This window comes from Hyperoodon ampullatus (assembly GCF_949752795.1).
Source record: "Hyperoodon ampullatus genome assembly, chromosome: 15".
NCBI classification, from domain to species: domain Eukaryota; kingdom Metazoa; phylum Chordata; class Mammalia; order Artiodactyla; family Ziphiidae; genus Hyperoodon; species Hyperoodon ampullatus.
Genome location: NC_136928.1, coordinates 66052921 through 66072550, shown reverse-complemented (window position 1 = coordinate 66072550; position 19630 = coordinate 66052921). Strand labels below are relative to the sequence as shown.

Sequence of the window (19630 nt, the reverse complement as noted above, 5' to 3'; positions counted from 1 at the left end):
GAAGATTGTCCTGAGAGCCATGGCGGTTTTGAGCAGAGCCCACCTCATTCTTTGCTTGGCTGGCTGTGCGTGCAGCCAGGAGCTCTACTTACTCAAGGTGCTCTTGGGGTGGGAATATAGCATCGAGCTATGGAAGAGCTTTTTTTTTTCTCTCTCTCTCTCTTTCGCTCTCTCCGTTGTGAGAATCAAGAACCAAAGTCTTGTCTGAGAACATGTAACTGCTTAGGAATTCCTTGCTTGGGAATTTTTGAGATTTTAGGAAAATTTTTTTACAGGCCCCACTTCTTATCTTATTCTCTCTTCCCTGCTTCATTTCTTGCCCCCTGAGTGGAGAAATGTTTCTCCATTCTCATTGTACTTTGGAATCGTCCAATGAGATTTTAAAAAATGCTGACACCTGGGCCCATCCCCGGGGATTTTGGTTCCATGGGTATGGGGTAGGGCCCAGACGGCTGTCTTTTCTTTCTTTTCTTCTTTTCTTTTCTTTCTTTCCTTTCCTTTTCTTTTTTTCCTTCAGGCTTTATTGAGGTATAATTGACATATAACATTGTGTAAGTTTAAGGTGTGCAGTTGTTACCAAACCAGATTCATTTGCTTGATGCACAGCAAGCTAAACGCTGAGATGCTGAGGTTTGCAACAGAGAAAGGGTTTATAAGGCAGCCAAGCAAAGAGCTGGAAGAACGTTTCAGATCTGCTTCCCCAGAAGGTGAGGGGCTGGGATATTTGTAGGATAAAGAAGCAGGGGGTTCTGAGGTGTGGGAAGTGTGGGGAAAGGTGATTGGAGATAAGAAAAAGGTGAGGTAAGAAAAAGGTTGTGTTCTGTGCAGGTGCAACTAAGCTACATGCTTCTTCATGGGACACGTTCAGAAAATGGTGGCCTTAGCATGTTCTGAGGGTGAAGTTTTTGGCCCTTTGACTTCAGAAGTTCATGACACTTAACGCGTGCACAGTGGGAGGGTCAGTTGTCCCAACCAGTCTTAACTGGCTTGAGCTGGGCAACAGCTGACTCCAAGCTCCTGGAAAACAACTTGGGCAAACATGTTATTGTTTAGGCTATGTAATGCTAGGAGGATATGCAAGTTTTTGTGAACACAGTTAAAGCGAGCTTGATCAGTGTAGGCAGCTTATAGTTATTATTTATTAAGCAAGTTATAGGTTAATGGATGTAACTGATGACTAACCTCGGCTTCACAATGTACTGTTTGATACACTTACATATTGCAAAACGATGGCCACCACAGCCTTAGCTCAAGCCTCCATCCGGTCACATAATTGCAATTTCTTTTCTGTGTTGAGAATATCTCAGATTTACTCTCTTGGCCACATTCACGTGTATAATACAAAACTATTAGCTATAACCACCCTGCTGTACAGTAGATTCCCAGAATTTATCAGCCTTTTGACTGGAAGTTTGTACACTTTGATCCATGTCCCCCCATAGTCCCCACCCCTGGCCCCCACCTCCCCAACCCCTGGTAACCACCACTCTACTGTCTGTTCCTCCGAATTCAGGTTTTCTAGATTCCACGTATAAGTGAAATCATACAGTATTTGTCTCTCTCTGTCTGACTTATTTCACTTTGCAAAATGACCTCGTTTCATCCAAGTTGTTACAAATGGCAGGGTTTCCTTCTTTCTTATGACTAAATAGTATTCTGGGGTGTGTGTGTGTGTGTATCTCACATCTTCTTGATCCATTTCCTTTCTCTCTTCTCTTTTTTCTTTTCTCTACAAGTGATTCTAATGGGTGGCCAAATTCTGAAACCACAGTAAATCAAAGGTGTAGAAAGTGGCAGTGGCTTTGGCCCTGTGGGTGCCTGGCCTGCCAGCTCTCCCCAACTGGCAGCACTGGGGTGTCCTGGGTTGGGGACAGAGACTGACTGAGGCCAGGCACTGGAGTCAGAGAGGCTGGACTCGAGTCCAGGCACTGTTGCTCCTGGTGTGTGGCCTTGGAGCCACTTGGCAACCTCTCTGATCTTCCCTTATCAATCCAGTGTGTGTGTGTGTGTGTGTGTGTGTGTGTGTGTGTGTGTGTGTGTGTGTTGTATATGTGGTAAGTGGGTGAGAGGAGGATGACAATATTGCCCACCTTAATTGGGCTATTGTGACGATTAATGAGATAATTCTTGTAGATACTTAACACGAGGCCATGAGCACAGGAAACGCTTGATGAATATTGGCCATTATGTTTCTGGAGACACTGATTTAGGATCGGGTCTAGGATCAGCTAGGACCAGGGTCTTGCGGGCTCTGCAGCCCTTGGAGTTGGAGGAGTGGATGTACCTTGGAGATCTGCGGAGCCTGAGACCCACTGTTAACTTGTGCTGGGCTTGTTTCAGAGGATGGAGCATGGTCTGCCCTCCTGCTGGGAAGCTAGGGCTGCTCTTGCCACTGGGGCCTGTCACCTCTCCAGTTGCCTTCCCCCTTCTCCTTACTTGACACGTCCCTCACAGCTACCCTCAGCATCCCCACCCCCTACCCCAGGAGAAATCTGGAAGCTCTTCTCCCTGCAGGCTTGCTCCCTCCCCTCCAAGCCTCTTCTGACTCTCAGCTGGGGGCAGAATGGCTGGGAGGATCTCCAAGCACTTTCTTGCTGAAAGCATTTTCCTTACATTATAATTTGGTCCTGCCAATAGGAAAAGAAAGGAGAAATGCTGATGGAAAGGGGGACCGTCTTCCGTCTCCTGGTAATGGAGGGAGGAAAAGGCGCCCCGAGGAGGGAAGACCAGAGGAGGGGTCAGCCTCTCAACGGAGTGTCTGCCGCGTTCCTGGTCCGTCATTCTTCTCAACATCTCGTAAGAAAGATATTATTTCTCCCATTTCCCAGTGAGGAAACTGAGCCTCAGAGCTGCTTAATAAGCTACCTCAGCCAGCGCGTGGGAATCACTGGGACTCTTGTTCAAGCGCAGACTCTGATTCGGAGGGTCTGGGTGGGGCCCGAGATCCTTTGTTTCCAATAAGCTCCCAGGGGATGTCCATGCCACTGGTCTGGCAGGGACCACAATTTGGGGGCCAGGCCTTGGGACACAGCTAAGGAGTGGCTGAGCTTGGATCTGCACTCAGGGCTGTTTGACTCCAAAGCGCCTGGCATGCTCCAGGGTACTCTACGGCTCCCAGATATTGACTTCCCCTTGGGTCAGTCTGAGCCCCTTGAGAAGACCAGTTAAAATCCCATGGTCTCTTGGAGTTAGTCTGGCCCCAGAGTTCTGCCCTAAAACCTTCAGGGCAGAGAGGGTCTGCTGCATCTGCTCTTATCACCAGGGCTTGCTGCAGACACCTGGCCGTCCAACCGCGGCCTTTGGTGGGATAGGATTTGTGCAAATAAATGAAGACCAACCAAATGAGAAATGCAAAGACTCTCTATTCTTTATAGAGCTTGCTATAGCCAGGGAGTCAGCCACAATCACTCGTGTTCTGGCAGAGACCCAAGGGCAGGTAGAGGAGCAGAAAGAGGGGGAGGTTTCAGGTATGCCATGATTAGTGGAGCTGTTGGCCTGGAGAAAGGTGTAGACACAGAGTGGATCGTGGCCTGCTGGCAACAGCAGCACCTGTGGTGCTTGTTAAAGTGCAGACCCCTAAGTCATACTCCAGACCTACTGAAAGAACCCTCAGCCATCCTTATACACCCTCAAGGTCAAGAGCCAGGGGCATAGTCCCAGTGCTTTTAGTGGCTGTTAGGGTTCCAGGCTAGCCCACACTTGAGAGTCAGCATCCCTAAGCCAGTATTTCCCAAATGTGTTTGATGGAAACATTTGCTTGGGGAGGAGGGACGGAGACTGGAGGAGGGAGGGAGACAGGCAACGGGGTCCTTGAGGCCTGGGAATCTGATCTGCTCGAGATCAGGCAGGTTGCAGAAGCAGTGTCCTAACTGCCTGTTCCCAGCTGGGCTTCAGGAGTCCCCTGGGCAGGCAGGCAGGGCAGCATCACTGTGCATACAGGTTGCTCACCAGGTGGGCGTTTCTGAGTCAGGGACCATTCGGGGGGTCCAGTTTTGTCCGTATCATTACTGGGGCTTACTCAGGGAGGCATTATGGCATCTCTGTATCCTACGACCTGGTGTTTCAGTGAAGAAGGCTCTAACATTTGAAGGTTTTGTTTTGTTTTAATCACAGCTTTATAATTACCTCTCTGTGGGTTGACAGCTGTTAATTAGCATCACTTTGGGTTCTCCTTGAGAATTTTTACGTCCAGAAAGTGATCCAGCATCTCTGTGACTGATGTCAGAAGCTGTTATCTAAACAAAAGCTTTAGAATGTCACCAGGTTTTGTAAACACAGCCGATCCTGTCCCCTTCCAAAGGAGAAAGAAAAGCTAGATAAATAATTTCCATGAAGGCAATCTGTTTCCCAGGGTCTGTATTTCCTTTCTGTCTCATCCACTGGTTTTTACTGCTTTGGGACACCGATAATAAAGTGTAAGAGGTGTCTCCAGAATGAGGCTTTGTCTGCTCCTGCCAGAAGGTTTCTGGAAGCCCACTTTGGGGGGTCATGGCAATGAGGGACAAACAGTTTTTTGACAAGACTTTTTCTTAATGCCAGGGGCAGTTTTATCTGTGTGTGTGGAGGGGGGGCGGTAGATGAGGAGTGGTAAGGTGCGTTGAGGGGATTATTATTTTTTTTTAATTCTCTTGGAAATTTTGAGCTTCCATCCAAGCTAGTTTAAGAGGAATGGCTAAAACTAGAGCTAGACTTTGGCCGGATATGAAAAATTTCCTTTTTGTAAAAACTGAGAATTTCTTCCAGAGAAGTTTGTTGTATCTTTTTCTAGGCTGCCCCCTGGAATAATCTAAATATTGTTGCAGTAGGTGTTAGAAGCAAGGCTGGCCGGGGGCTAGGCGACTTGTTCTGCCACTAGCTGGCAATGTGTCTTTGGAGGAAAACATCTGACATCTCTCAGCCTCCCTTTTTTTTTCATCTGTAAAAGGCACTGAAAAAATACTTGCTTTGTTCATCTCCTAGGATTTTTTCCCCGAAAGATCTAATGAAACAATGTAGATAATTCTATTTTGAAAAAGTAGAGTGTTAAACACAAAGAAAAAATATAATTATGATTAACTCCAGTCTTATCCCAGTAAAACCTGCTCTTCTGAAGTCATGCCGGTCATTCCTACCAGCTGACTGACAGATCACTTACGACTCAACGTGGGAATAACTAGGAGATTCAGCAACTTAATTTGCTTTTTTTTCCCGTTTGGTATGTTTGACATACGTAGCTGTGATTGCCAGCTAAATGTTTTAGTCTTTTCACTTTGAAAGACATGGAATTCTTCAAAGACGGAAGTCAATTCTAGCTGAGTTTGACAGCTGTTTTTAACTTTCTCCAAGGATCAAAGCTCAGCTCTAGAAGGAGGGGGAAATGGTCCTGAGTTCTTTTCTTAATCAGAACTTAGCGTGAAGAGATGGCAGAGATGAACATTCAAAGCAAAGATGGCAGAGGGATTATGAATTCAGTCCCCCCAAGTGGCTCCATAAGATGGTTTAGAAAAGGCAGGTTTGCTCACATCTTGCAGATGGTAGGATAAGTAGATTGACATTGCTGTCACTGCCGGGTAGATGAAGAAACGAGCCCATGTAAGCCAGGTCACAGGGCGGGTTGATGGAAGTGTCAGGCCTCCGGCCCAGCCATCAGGAGTGGGAGAAAGTCTGGCTCGCAGGGTGACGATCACATTTACCACACCCTTCCTTCTACCTCCTTCTGCTTCTGTTTCGTTCTTCCTTCAATTCAGGCCTATCAGGTTTGTCTATAGGGGCATTACCTCAGTCCTCAGCCATTCCAGCCAGATTGTTGCCTTGGGTGCTTGACTCCAAGGGTGTCTGAAATTACAGCATTCGGAACCCAGGCTACCAGGTCGGTTGAATTCTATAGTCACCTGATGCAGGGCCTTCAGACTACCATAAAGTTACTTTCTGAAGTCCATGAGTGTAATCAAGCCAGCAGCGTCCAGGGTCCTCCATAAAATTGAATTAGAGTCCTGAGTGAATGAACTGTCTGCTCCCGGGCTTGTGCAATGCATCTTTAATTACATTTCATAAAACCACCTGGATGGATTGATGGAACTTTATTTAAACCTCAGGGAGGTACAGGGAGGAAACCATAGTGCAGTCTAACATGCTCTGTTAATATAGGCTCAGAACACATTTACTTTATGGTAGTTCAGCAGACTTTGATGTGGGGCTACTTAAAAATATATTACCTCTGAAAAGCTTTGCTTTGGCAGATAGAGTGGGTGTTGGCAGCCTGTACGCAGTCAACCAGACGATCCATTGACAAACATGTTGACACAATAATTCATGGCACCAGCTCCCCTGATACAAGCAAAACACCGGTTTATTTCAGAAAAAAAGAATATATTTCTCAAAATCCCTTTCATTCACGTTGCAGGGTTTATGAGGCGAGTCTTGCCAAACGTAAGCGCCTCACGATGAAGGAAAAGTCTTTCTGGCTTGTCTGCCCTTCGTTTTCTATCAACAGGGATTATTTTAGGTTCTGAACTGGGTATACGACGTGAGGAAGGAAAATAGATGCTGCTTAGAGTAAACAACCGCCCAGAACCAAGCTGCGGAAGGAAGATATATTTCATCTCGAAGATTGTATTTATATTTGCAAAAAGCTATCACTGTTCCACTAGAATATTATGTTTGCTTTTTTACTCCATGAATCCTTTTGATGGAACTAGAAAATTGTGTTTTCCCCCTGGGGCAGCACTCTTTGCTATGTTACTAATGTGTTGGATAAAGAGGGGGATGGACACCTCCCTCTCCACAGCTCTGGGGTCCCTGTGTGCCTGGAGGATGGCTGTAAACCCCCAGAAAGGAGTCGGCCCCAATAAGAGTATGGGTATATAGGGGCTTCCCTGGTGGCGCAGTGGTTGAGAGTCCGCCTGCCGATGCAGGGGAAACGGGTTCGTGCCCCGGTCTGGGAGGATCCCACATGCCGCGGAGCGGCTGGGCCCGTGAGCCATGGCCGCTGAGCCTGCGCGTCCGGAGCCTGTGCTCCGCAGCGGGAGAGGCCACGGCAGTGAGAGGCCCGCATACCGCGAAAAAAAAAAAAAAAAGAGTATGGGTATAATATGCACTTCTTAAATTAATCTCCTATGTGGACTCCCTTTTTTCTTTATGCCCAACATTCCTTCTTGGTTTCTAACTGTGAAGAAAAAGAACAGACACATGAGTCTTTAATGGGTTGGGTCCATTGGCTTAATTACACAAGACAAAACAAAACAAAAGCACCCTGCTTTCCCTTCTCCCTTGAGCACAAGAAGTGGATTGGGCCCAGCAAGGACGAGGTGCTTGGGTGGAGGGGGAGGGTGGGTAAGAGTGACCCATCTGAGAAGCTGTGGAGTGGGGCTTGCCCCTCATGGCCACCGGGAGTGTGCTCTCCCAGGCAGAGCCAAAGACACAGATTTGAGGAAACGCCTGGTCTCGGGAGGGGTGAAACCGTGGATGCCACATAAATGGTCTATTGGGGTGGATTTAATTTCGTTTATACAAAGTCTGGTTCACCCGTAATATGGGCTGAGTGTGGTAGTTGGGATTGTAGCCCAAGAAACATATCTCTGCCTCGTCTGTGCCAGGGTCAGCTTGGCACTGCTTCACCTTAGACCTTTACTGCCGTCCAGCCCCTTGGCCTTAGCAACCCCTCCCCTGTCCCCTCTGGGGAGATGACTGGGGATTCTTGAAGCCTCTGGGTCCTTGGGCATCACGATGGCTACAGCAGCTCATTGTCCCTGCTGCCTGGGCCTAGAGGTTCTGGGTCTCTCATTACATCACATATGAGGATATATGGCAGCAGCCTGGTCCTGTCCTGGCACAAGTAGGTGCTCAGTGAGTGTAGAGGGATGAGGAGTATGAATGGCTCCATGGCTGATGGCAGGAATCCTGTGCACCCTGGATCCCTCTGCTGCTGCCTGCAGGACAAGAGGGGTGGGTGTTGGCTGCTGTTTACCAGCCTAGCTTGGGGTGGTGGTCGGGGGAGCCTCTCCTCTCACAGAACCTCCTGCCAGGCACCCTCATGAAGGCAGCAGTGGTTCATTCCAGACCATTCCAGGGCATTTGCTCTGATGCTGACCCCCTCCGTGACATAATATGCTGCCTGGCTCCCAGCTGCCCACTTCTACCTCATGTCACTGCAGCTGGGTACCCTCAGCCACACCCACACACTCAAAGCAGCTGCAAACCTCTAAGACCCTGTAAGGGGAGACCCAGAACTTCCCGTTCTTGTGGATCTGGCCCCCACTTCTTATCCAGTCACTTAGACTTTTTATCATCCCTGGGGTTACATCCCCACGTTGCATCCCAGTTTCATCACCTGGGTCCCTGTCCAGTCTCCCGGCAGCTGGGGTTCTGCTTTGTTTCTTCAGACCTCCAGGAAGCCGGCCTCAAAACCCTAGCACGGGGCAGGTCCCCTTTCTGACTAATTCTCTTACCTCTAAGCTGGATTGCTCCACACTGCTTGCTTCCTGAAAGCCAGCCTACGGGGCCCAGCCCTCGTTACCCACGCTTCCGGCCTAACCATGCAGGGAGACAGTCTGCTCTCTCTCAAGCAAGTTACCTGAAGCTGGCTGTTCTCACACACTTACCTGGGCCTGGGTGGCTGAATTTCCTCCTGTGTCCTGCAGCTCAGGCAGTTCCCAGGGCCCAGCCTCCAGCCCCTGGGTGTGGCTCTGCCCTGCTGTGGCCTGAGCTCCGCTCTGAGGATTAGTGTAGCTACACAGCAAACATGAGCACCCAACTGGGTGTGTCCAGACATTTCCCAACAGAGGGGTGGGTTGTGGTCCCTCATGGTAGTTTAATCAACTGTTCCTTGAGTGCCTTGGAAGAGATTGTCCCTGTCACCCCTGTCTGAATAACTGGACAAGTCAAGGTGGGGATCATTTACTTGAAGCCACAGCCTATCCCTGGGGGGAGGGAGCTTAGTCCTCAGGACCCAGTTTAACATGTTCTTGAGCCATGATCTACTTCAACAAGAAAGGACTTGAAGTCTATAATTTTTCCAAACTTAAAAAATCAGCTTTGAAGCAGATGTGGAGGATTGGCCCTTAGCTGTACCCTGTGGGTGAGAATTCTTGTCTTTTGACAACCCACTGAGCTGGCATTGAATCACCCAATTACTGCAAATTCTTTCCTAAATAGAAAGCACTCCACAGCCTCCAGTGGAAAAATTCCAAATTCTGCAGCAAATATCTAGCTCATTGGCAGAAGCAGGTTTGGGGCATGAACAATGGTTCTTCACTTCAGTTTCAATCCAGCAGAAGTTCTGCAGATGACCTGGGAATAAAGTTGGCAGAGAAGCCCCTGGGGGAGACCGGTGTGTGTGTGTGTGTGTGTGTGTGTGTGTGTGTGTGTGTGCCTGCCTTACCCACACATCCTTCTGAGCTTCAGCCCCCAGAGAATAGGCTAGGGTGCAGAGAATAGGCTGCTTTGTTTGGGAGGCTTGGTTGCACCCACTCAGTCTGAGAGGCATGTGGGTGCACGGGGTAGAGCATCTGAGATATGCCTCTGAGACAGGTTTAGCCGGAGAGGCAGCAGGGCTGCGCTGATGGGCTGGAAGCTTTGCTTTTAGGTCTTTGGAGCTGAGCTTGAGAAGGAGGGTGGGTGGAGCTGTGTGTCTTAATGCCACCTCAGGCTTCTTATCTCTGGAGCAGTCAGCTTCTAAACAGAGCTCACAATGGGCACATAAAAGCTGTGCCACTATTTAACCTTAAAAAAAAAGAAGAAGCTTTCCACATGTACAAGTACATACGTATGCTTGCAAACGGAGTGATGGAACAGTCAAGGGCAATGAAAGGTTCAAAAAAATAAAAAGGAATGAAAGACAATAGATTCTAGTGCCAGGCACACCTGTTCACGGTTTACTCTGTTCTCTTCCTAGCTGCGTAACCTCAGGCAAGGCACTGGGTGGGGGTGGTGGTGAATGGACGAGAGGTGCTTTGGTTTTCTCATCTGCAAAAACCAGGAGAATGCTATGTGTGTCATTCATTGTTGAAAGAATTAAATGGTTTCACAGAGCTAACCCAAGTAAAACACCTGGCTCATCAAGCACGTGGTAAACATCGTTTCCTTCTGAATTAAGACCAGCACCTGAAGGATAAAAGAGTGTCATTGTGGGGCCCAAAGTTATAGTTACTCGTTGAACCCAAGGCAAACCAGGATCTAGGACTGCAAACAGTGATTGTTTAGAATTTAGGAGAGCCTCTGGGCAGCGCCTCTCCAGGCCTTTCCTACCACTCAGGAGGAGTTTGGTTGGCCCACCCTCTCTGGGATTGTCTGATGCTTGGCTGTCACCCTTGCCTTCTGGGGTGACTGGCGTCAGTGTGACTCAGTCGGCCAGCCCGTCAGGCCACTTCCTTCTGCTGGCGCTTGTCCTGGGCATGGCTGGCGCTGGCCTCCCGCTGCAGCCCGTGGCCCAGCACGCAGAGCTCTGGGGGCGGTGCGCCCCTGCTGCCGCCCTTTGGTTCTGGGGCACAGGGACTGTTCCATGGCTCTGTGTCCTTGGGGCTCTCCTTGCTGCTGCTGCTGCAGAGAGAAAGCACAGGTGCCGATCGAACCCTCCTCGTTCCTTCTGGGCCCGCCCCATCTCCATTCTGTCTCTCTCAAGCCCTCCCGTCTGTGTCACCCACAGACCTGGTGGACTCTTGGTGCCAGGCCTCTGCCTTTCCATATCAGCTTTGCCTGCTGGTGCTGTCCTTGTGGGTGTCTGCTGTGGCTGGGCACCGTGAGAGCCAAGCTCCTGGCATTTCAGAGGACAGGCTGAGTCCTGTTCTCTCTTGGGATGCCCAGATCCTGCTGCTGTGAACAAAGCATCTCCCTCAGGAGCTCGGGAGCCAGGCCTTTATTTTGTTTTTGTTTTAAAAGTACTTCTTATTTAATAAAGAGCTAGGCTTAGCTAGTTGAATCAAAAATAACACCAACAATAACAGCAAAAAAAAACCCTGCTTTGCTCAGCCGCCACCCTTTTCCTGAATGGAATAAAATGAAAACTGCTTGGCTCAGACCTGGCATTTGGCTAGAATAGAGCTTCCCAGCTGCTGAGTGCCACAGTGAGAGGGGCTCTGAACAGAGAGGGACACCCAGTGTGCTCTGGGAGCACAGAATGGAGGGTGCTCACAAACACGGATCAAGCCTAGGCCAGATGGGGGACCAGCTCGGAAAGCCACACTGGCTACGGGCAGCCAGGCTAGCCTCACAAAGACCGTGTGGAGGGTGGAGTCGGCTGTCTGGGTTCGAGTCCTGGCCCTTCCACTTACTAGCTGTGTGACCTGTAGCATGTTGATTGATCGCTCTGATTCTCAGTTTCCTGCTTTGTGAAAGGGAGATAGTAATAATACCCATCTCATAGGACACTCAAAGTTATCAATATTGGATGACACATGGAAAACTCTCCACACACTAACCAGCATATGATAGGTGCTCACTAAATTGTCGGCTGTCACTGGGGCTGTTTTGTAGTAGGACTAGGAAGTCGCACCTGCTAGGGACCTGAGGGACCACCCTGTCATATGACAGGTGGGCACCTGAGGCTCGGAGCCTCTCCATCAGTCACCTGAGGACCAGGACTGGCCCCAGCTCCCCACATGCACAGACCAGAAGCCCTTCTCTCTGCCCCTGATGGCACCTTCTTGACTGTATTACGAGTGTGCTCGGTTCTGCGTGCTTAGGCTTACGTGGGACGTCCAACCAGTGGAGGACAAGTTTGAGTTTGGATACTAACAAGATCAGGGTGGCAGGAATGGTGGGGGGAGGTGGGGTGGGCACTGACACTGGCCGTCATACGTGATTTTCACGCAGTGAAAATGACCCACCCTGTTCCTTAGAGCCAGTCTCATCTATGTCAGCCTCTGGCCCCATCATAAGTCCCTGCAGGACCCAGTGGTTTGTGGGCCACAGCTCCCACCTTATTTTTTCTTCTTCCTGTGCCCCTTTTGAACAGGGTGGGGCATGACCCTTTGCTGCTCCCAGACTGGAGCAGGGGACAGGCTGTGGCATGCAGTGTCAGTGGAGGCTGACGCCGAGGTGTGACGCAGGATTTGGTTCTTGAACTGTGTCTTCCCCACCCTCAACCAGGTCCCACATATGCGTGAGGCTCAGGCCAGGAGGTCGGCTGTTTTGGTTGCCATATGGCCGTGGTTCCACCTGTTCCCAGACCTGCTGGGGAGCCAGGCAGCCCAGGTCTCCAGGAAACGGGGTCAGGGGGCTGCAGAGAGACCCTGACTGGCTGGTCCAGTCCTGGCAAAGATTAAAAGCACGGCATTTAGCGGAGCAAGTCTGGGCACACTGAGACCTGGATAGAGACAGGTGCCTTCACTTGGGGATTCAACACATAAATAACAGTTGAAGCTCAGTAACAGAGCTTCCCGGGGAAGCCTCCAAGGACTGCGCCCAATCCCCGGGCCCCAAGGTGGGGAAGATATCAACACCATCATTTTTTCTAAAAAAGGGGCACGGGATGACCTGCAGGGGATCAACACCAGGCACAGGCCAGTGCATCCTGCAAGCCTGCCTCGGCTGCAAGATACAATGGGTAGGGCTGTCCCTGCAAGTCCCTGCTTGGGGAAACAGCCTGTAGGAGTTTCTGGCTCTTGGGCACTGGCTTGTTGTCTTGTTGCATGATCTTGGGGGAATCATGCTCAGTTCCCTGGCATTGTTTCCCATACGCAGGAGGGCAGAAAAAAGTGCTTGTCATCTCCAGAGCCGCAAAAGCCCTCCTCTTACAGCAGGTGCACTTCTGCTCCCAGACGCCAATTTTACAGGGCTGAGTGGGGAGTGGGGTGCGTTTCTGGGGGATAAGCATTTTCCCATCACATTCATCACGTGCTCACAGTTTCACAGTCTAGAACAGCTTAGGCCTGTGGTCTGACCAGGAGATAGGGGAATGGCTGTGAGTCATTCTGTGACCTTCCACGTGACCTTGGGAAGGCTCCTCTTTATGAACCCTCCTCCCTCTTTCAAGCTACAATTACTCCCCACCCCACCTCATCTCTCTGAATATTGAGATTCAGGACATAAAACAACCCTTAAGGCCGCCCTATTCAGAGGAGAAACCTGAAAGAATGGCAATATTTTCTCCTTGAGCAATTTTATGCTGCTTTATTATTGCTCCTGCTGTTTTAAAATGTTAGTGTTTTTAATTAATGCCATTTTATTGTCCTTGTTCTCTCAAGCTCTTCTCCTGAAGGGTACAGTTTTAGAAATCTAATAACTGAATAAGTGGCTAGTGTGAGGAATAATGCAATAACATTTATAGAGGTTCTCAGATGAAAGGCACCGTGCTGTAGGAAGCTCATTTTAGATTTAAGAAAAGAGCAACGTTACATTAAGATTCTTGCAAAAATAATCAATATTTCATTTCTTTCAAGTGGCTGGGGAAGTTTCTATAACTATAATCATACACAACTTTCCCGAGATAATATCTTGATTTAAAATTGACTGCCTAGTACTTTGTGAAAAGCTACCATTTATGCCAGGACAGACTGTGAAGTCTGTAACACATATCGCTCTGGCAGAAATTAACTGCTGATTTACACAACTGTGGGCAATGCAAAGATAGCAAGGACTGCTGTGGGTTGAGCTTTGTCTGATATGATATCAAGACACATTGATAAGAGTTCCTCTTAAATCGACCTCAGATTTACATTTTTCTCCCTGTGCCACAATTTGGGAAAAGATGCGTGTCCCTATAAACTCTGTAAAATAATCACACCACCATTCGAGTCCTTTCAATTTCCAGGCAATGGCTATATTTTGAGTCATGCCCCCTTGTAGCTGCATGCCCAGACCTGTCTGCAGGGCTGGGCCAAGGACATGCAAGTCAGCTGCCCCACATGAGAAAGGCACACCTAGAACTCAGCCGGCCCAGGGCAGGCATGGCAGCCCTTCCACCTGGGTTCTGGTGCTCAGTGCTCATGGAAAGTCTTGTTCTTGCTCTACACTCCTCTGAAAGGGGAGATGGAGATGAGGCTGGATTGGAGGAGAAGTGGGGGCAGGTCCTCAGGAGTATGGGGAAGCCACACTTTTATATTCAATACCTCCAGGCCCCGCTGTTTGTTAAGGTGTGTCCCCTGGGTACCTCCCAGATCCTTTTGGGGGCGGGGGGGCAGGGGGGTTGTGTCCACGTGGTCAAAACTATTTTCATAGTAATACTGAGATGTTATGTGCCTTTTTCACTTATTCCTTCAGGAATGTAGAGTGGCGTTTTCCAGACTACATGATGTGTGATATCACAACAGATTGACTGTGGACAAAGGTCTGAGAATCCAACTGTCTGTCTGTGAAGCCCACATCCTAAAGAAGTGTAAAGCTGTAAGACAGTGCCACTCCTTCTGCTCAATTTTTTTGTTCTTGTGGAAAATATAGTTACTTTTCATTAGGATATAGTTTATGTTAACATAGAATGGGGTCGTTTTTGTTTTTTCAATTAATAAATACTTTAAACATCTCTCAAAGAAGTCCTGGGACCAAAAACTTTGAGCACCTCCCACTAAGATGCTGGTCTATTGCTGTAAACCAGGAAAGACAGAAATCAGGCTGCTGGCTCCAGACAGGGGACAATGACTCAACTTTGGGGGACAAGTCACTTCACCTCAGTTTCCCCAAGTGTAAAATAAGGGGCACATGTGGTTGCACCAACCTGATTGTTTTAAACTTTTTTTTTTTAATTTTTAAATTTTTTTAAAAACTTTACCTTTAGTACAGCAGAGCTCCTTGCAATTAAATCTTTCTCGGGAACCTGAAGTGGGTAACAGATGAAAGACGGTTGCTTAAGCATGGGGGACTAGGAGACAGGACATTCCTAGACCCCTCTCCCAGCTGCTCTTCTCTGGGAGCTCAGTTTGAAAACTACTGACCCAGGTGAGCCTAAGGGCACAGCAGCTCTATCCCAATAACTGCAGGGCTGTGGCCCGAGGACTCTCCTTACCTGCTCTGGCCAAGCTGGGATTCACAAGCGTCGCTGGTGGTGCCCGGGACAGGCAGGTGAAGGCGGATGCCCGGCCGGCAGTCAGAAGCTGTCCTTCTGATGAAAGGCTGAGGGTTGAGGGCACACAGAGCTGTCCCTCGCTGTGAGTCCGCCCTCAGTCGTGGCCCTGAGCTGCTCCTCCAGCATCCTGTTGGGGTCCCACAAGGACCCCCAGCTTCAGGTGGCAGCGCTGGTGGGGTGAGTTGAGGTACTGTTGAGAATGGTGACTTAGCTTCAAACAGAGAGGAGGTGGCTGGACAGAAAATGGAACATGTGTTCCCAGATGCTTTGGCCGTGGCTGCCCGACTGTTTTCAGAATCTCTTGTTTCCTTGGGCCCCTGACTGGGAGACGCTGGGGGAGATGGGGAGGGGCCAGAGGCAGGGGAACTGGCTTCTGTGCACTGGGCAGGGGGGCTGGAGACCTTGTGCTGAGCGGGTGGGCTTGCCGAGGGAGGGGTGGACAGTTTGTGCAGGGGGGGAGGGGAAGCTTGTTTCTTCACTGTTGGGGGGCTTAGCACCCTGGGGCTCGCTGGAGGGCTGAGCGGTGGGCTGGGGGATCTGTGCACACAGGGCACACTTGGCTGGGCAGGTCTGTGAGTGGAGGGCAGGCTTGAGTGCCTCTTGTCCACTCTGGGCGTCCAGTGTGCCCTTGTGGGAGAGGCCTTCCTGACCAGTGCAGGGCTTCTATCTTGGTTCTGCCTTGGGGCCTCGGGGGAATGTGGCCCTCGCGTTGGCCTGGCCAGGCTGGGTTCCGAAGTCCTGTTCTGCCCGGACGTGTGGATGGAGTGGTGCCAGCGGATGACCTTCGGGGGATGCTTGGAGAGGCCTGTGGCCCTGTCCGCTCGTGCCTGACTCTGAGCCCTGCTGCCCTGCACCTCTGGCTTTCCGCTGGCTGCTGGCGGGTGGCTGAGGTCCAAGGCGAGCTTTCCGGGATTGCAGCCGCCCTTGCTGCTCCCTGGTTCTGTGCTGCGGGCCCTGGCGAGGGTGGCCGTGCTCTTGCTGGGCAGCAGGTCAGAGGGGCTCATGGCGGCTCTTAGCTTTGGGGAAGCCCACGTTCTCCGGGTGGGGCCAGCCCCTCCCAGCCCTGGCACGTGGGTCCCTTCAAGGGAGCTCTCTGCTAGATTGCTGCTTTCTGGGGGCTCCAGGGAAGTGAATGATTTGTCCATCAGGATTTCCAGAGGCGGTGGAGGGAGATGCTCTGGGTTCTCCTCTGTTTCACAGTTGAGGTCCTCACTCTTGGATGCTTCTGCTGTGAGCAGAGGGGGAAAGGTGGGAGCAAAGGGCCTCCAGCCTGGGCCCATCCTGAGAGATTCTCCACCTGCTGCTGGAGAAATTCGAGGCTTTGGATACAAAGGGGCAAGTCCCCTGTAAATGGGGAATCTGGGAGGCATGGTGGGGACCCCCCACTTCCTGGGGCAGGGTCCAGAGTCCTTGGAATCCCCCAGTGTCCTTAGACCCTCGGTGGGACTGAAAGTTTCAATGAGTTTCTTGACCGATGTTCTGGTAGGACAGCTCTTGATGTTCCAGTCCTGGGCCCTGGGAGCCTCACTGGCCCTCTCACCTGATGGCATGACATTTGGAAGCCCCTCAGCTTTTCCCTGCCAGGGCTGTTCTCCCTCAGGGCGGGGACAGCATTTCTGCAAGGTGCTCTGACTTGGCAAAATGCTGAAGTTCTTGGTGAGGGATGCCTTCAGCTTGCTGATGGTGCTGCTTGGGGTGACGTTGCAGCAGTGGTCGGGCCTCAGCGCTGTTGCCCTGGGTTGCAGAACCTGCTCCTGGCTGTGCCCCTGCTGTTGGGTGTCCCGGGTGCAAAGTGCCTCCAGCCTCTGGCTGAGGTCTCTCTGGACCCTCCGCAGCTCCTGGAGGGTGGGGTCCTCCACGTGGCTCTTCAGACACCCCTCAGATTGGGACCTCCTCTGCCTTGAGGGGGCCTTCCTGCTGTCGCTGGCCGTGTTCGGTCTTGGGGGCACCATGGTTCTCTCCTCTTCCTCAACCCATTCCTGGTGCTCAGAGGGCACGGGGACAAACTTGATCCTTTCACTGATTGCTTCCTTCATCTTCAGAATCATTTCCTGGTCCTGGGGGCTCCTAAGCCTCCGGGGGTGTGGCTGAAGTGGGCTTTCGGCACCGGCAGGTGAAGACCGAGGCCTTGCATGGGAAGCGTTTCCCTGCCACACACGCGGACTCAGGCAACTCTCTTGGTCTTCCTCCTCCTCTGGGCTGCTGTCCTCACCTTCACTGAGGGGAGGAGTGTCCATCAACCTGGAGCCTTTAGGAAAGTGTGCTCCCCTGGAGACCTTGATACCAGGGGAATCACCCGGGGCACTTTGGCCCAGCCCCCAAGGCCTGGAGGCAGTATTTTCTGGACCTGTGCTGGAGGGCTGGGGGCTCCCTGATCCGCCCCGCACTGCTGGCTGAACCTTTGCTGTAAGAGGCCTTGAGAGCGGGCAGTCCTGGGGTCTGGCTGAACCCATCCAGAATGGACTTTTTTGCCAGGTATGTCTTGACAGCTTGGCCTCCACTGTGGGTGAAATCGCTGGCCTCCATTCTGCAGGCTCCAGCACAAAGTCCCAGCTGGCTTGCTTGCCCAGCTTGTCTGCCAGCTGCACAGACTCATTGTCAGCAACAATGCCACTGTCCTCAGAGCACAAGGGTAGGCCCTGCACTTCAGGGTCACTGTGGCCACTCGCTAAGCTCTCCAGGTGCCCCAGAACCCTTAGGAGGCGTTCATCCGCACCCCTCTTCTTGCTCAGCTTGTTTCCCAGGTGGCCCGTGGCGCCGTGGAAGTAGCGGCCGGAGCCCTCCAGGAGGCTGTCAGAGAGCGAGACCACCGTGCCACTGAGCACCTGCAGCTTGCTAACTGTGTACTGCAGAAGCTGCTGCAAGAGATCTGGCTGCTCCTGGGGCTCTCTTTTCTTCAAAGGCCAAGCCAGATCCTCCTTAACTTCCTGGAGGAGCTCTTCTCCATCCTTGGAGATTTCCCCTAAGAGCTGGTTGACCTCATCAAAACACAGCAACAGGAAGCTGACCATGGGCTGCAGCAGCTCCTGGGTCTGTGTGGCGCAATGGGTGATGCTCAGAACTGCTTCGTATTTGGAGAGGCAGGTGTGCAGATAGGTGTAAGCACGCTGGTGGGCCTTCGCCAGGGGCTCAGGGAAGTCTACTTTGTCTTCAGACTCGTGGGCAGGAAGGATGCTTTGGCAGTAATGGCCCTGTTTGCTCGACCTGTGACATTTTGGCCTCTTTTCCCATTTGGAAGTCTCCTGGGTATTACTTTCTTCACTCTCTTCCCCAGAAAAGGCCGCCCCTTGTGAGCCATGGGAACTCTGTCTCTTGAATGGAATGTCTGTAGCCACGTAGCTTTGTGATTTGTTCAGCTGGGATGGGGAGGTTTTGGTTTCTGGGATCAGTTCTTCCATGTCTTTCCTTTTGCCTGATGTGGGATCTCTGGTGAGCTGACAAAGACTTTCTGCCACGGATTGGATCCACCTGGGACTTTGCTGCTCTTCTGCTGGCCTCTGTGCCTGGGACAAGCCCCCTCCAGAGTCATGGCAGGTGGAGTTTTGAACCAGCAAAGGGATGGAGCATCTTTCACTGGGCCCCTGACATCCTGGCGGAATTGCTTTGGGCTTTTTAAACAACTGGATACCACCCTTAGCAATGCTGTTAACAATATCACTGTGGGAAGGTGTACATCCCATGATGTCAGCTTGTAGTCATCTCCCATCTGCAACCCTCACAATTTTCAGACAATTGTATTCAAAACAGGAACAAAAGGCAGTCTTACTAGTCCATCCAGGCAATTTCCAAGCCAGAATCCTTTGAAGTCCAAGGTGCAATGTCCTAAACTTGGAACTGGCTTTCTTTACTTCCTTGGCCCCGTTGTGTAGAGGTAGTGATGCTGCCGCCGTCCTGGTGTTGTTCTAAGTTTTGAACCCTCTGCTGCTGGTGAGCAACAGGGCAGTTCTAGAGGACTTCAGTCCCGTGGATTACAGGATTGCATTTTGCTCATGTCCTGACAGATGTGCATGGCAAGTGGAACTTTAAGCCTATTAGGTTAATCATGCCCTAGCCAGTCAGCACTCACAGCATGTTCTAATATAGAACTCAGCATTTACTATCTTGGGAAGCAGATTATTTTTGCACGTGCTTATGCTTTTAATTCTGTTCAGATGCCTGCCATATGAAACCTAGAGAAATGAGCCATAATTGCAGAAGGCTCTGGAAGAGACACGTTTGTGGAGGGGAAGCGGGGGCTCACCGTTTATGAATCCTGGCAGAGAAGTGACCTTCACAGTTTAGTAAGGGCAAACTAGCCGAGTGTGCTCCAACCTGCCGCCATCCAGAAGACCCCAAAACTGCACAGTAGCTGGGAATTGAGGTGATACATTGTTGTTTGTGTGGCTTATAAAAATACTACGACTTTCTAGTGCTGGAGGACATCTCTAAATAAGACAGGGAGTAAAGAAGGCTTTCCTCTACACTAGAAAAGGAAGGTAGATCACAGGGAGCCTTGGAGGGGAAAGCAGGAAAAACTCTCCATCATATAAAGCTCAAGGCTGGTCCCTGTGGACTATAGGGACTCAGGGAGACAATGCTCTCACGGGAAAAGGCTTTTTATTAAACCTTCATCATAGGAAAATAAGCTAAACCTGGAGAGCCATTAGGAGTCGAACT

The 19630-nt window shown here is 50.7% G+C and overlaps 1 protein-coding gene and 1 long non-coding RNA gene across 3 annotated transcripts; one reads left to right on the top strand and one right to left on the bottom strand.

The window, feature by feature from the left end:
* Nucleotides 1-662: 662 nt before the first annotated feature.
* LOC307064589 lies at nucleotides 663-14275 on the top strand. Its single transcript, XR_013811297.1, has 3 exons — nucleotides 663-707; nucleotides 2638-2796; nucleotides 14176-14275. It is a non-coding gene; the product is annotated as an uncharacterized lncRNA (long non-coding RNA).
* PCARE (photoreceptor cilium actin regulator) lies at nucleotides 10335-18654 on the bottom strand (the record flags this gene model as incomplete). Of its 2 annotated transcripts, none has more annotated exons than XM_079721224.1 (2): nucleotides 10335-10515; nucleotides 14915-18654. In XM_079721224.1, the coding sequence occupies 2 exons, from the start codon at nucleotides 18652-18654 to the stop codon at nucleotides 10335-10337; spliced, it is 3921 nt and encodes a 1306-aa protein (XP_079577350.1). The 2 variants fall into 2 exon arrangements, with proteins under 2 accessions (XP_079577350.1, XP_079577351.1); XM_079721225.1 differs by having other exon boundaries at nucleotides 10335-10512.
* Nucleotides 18655-19630: the final 976 nt, after the last annotated feature.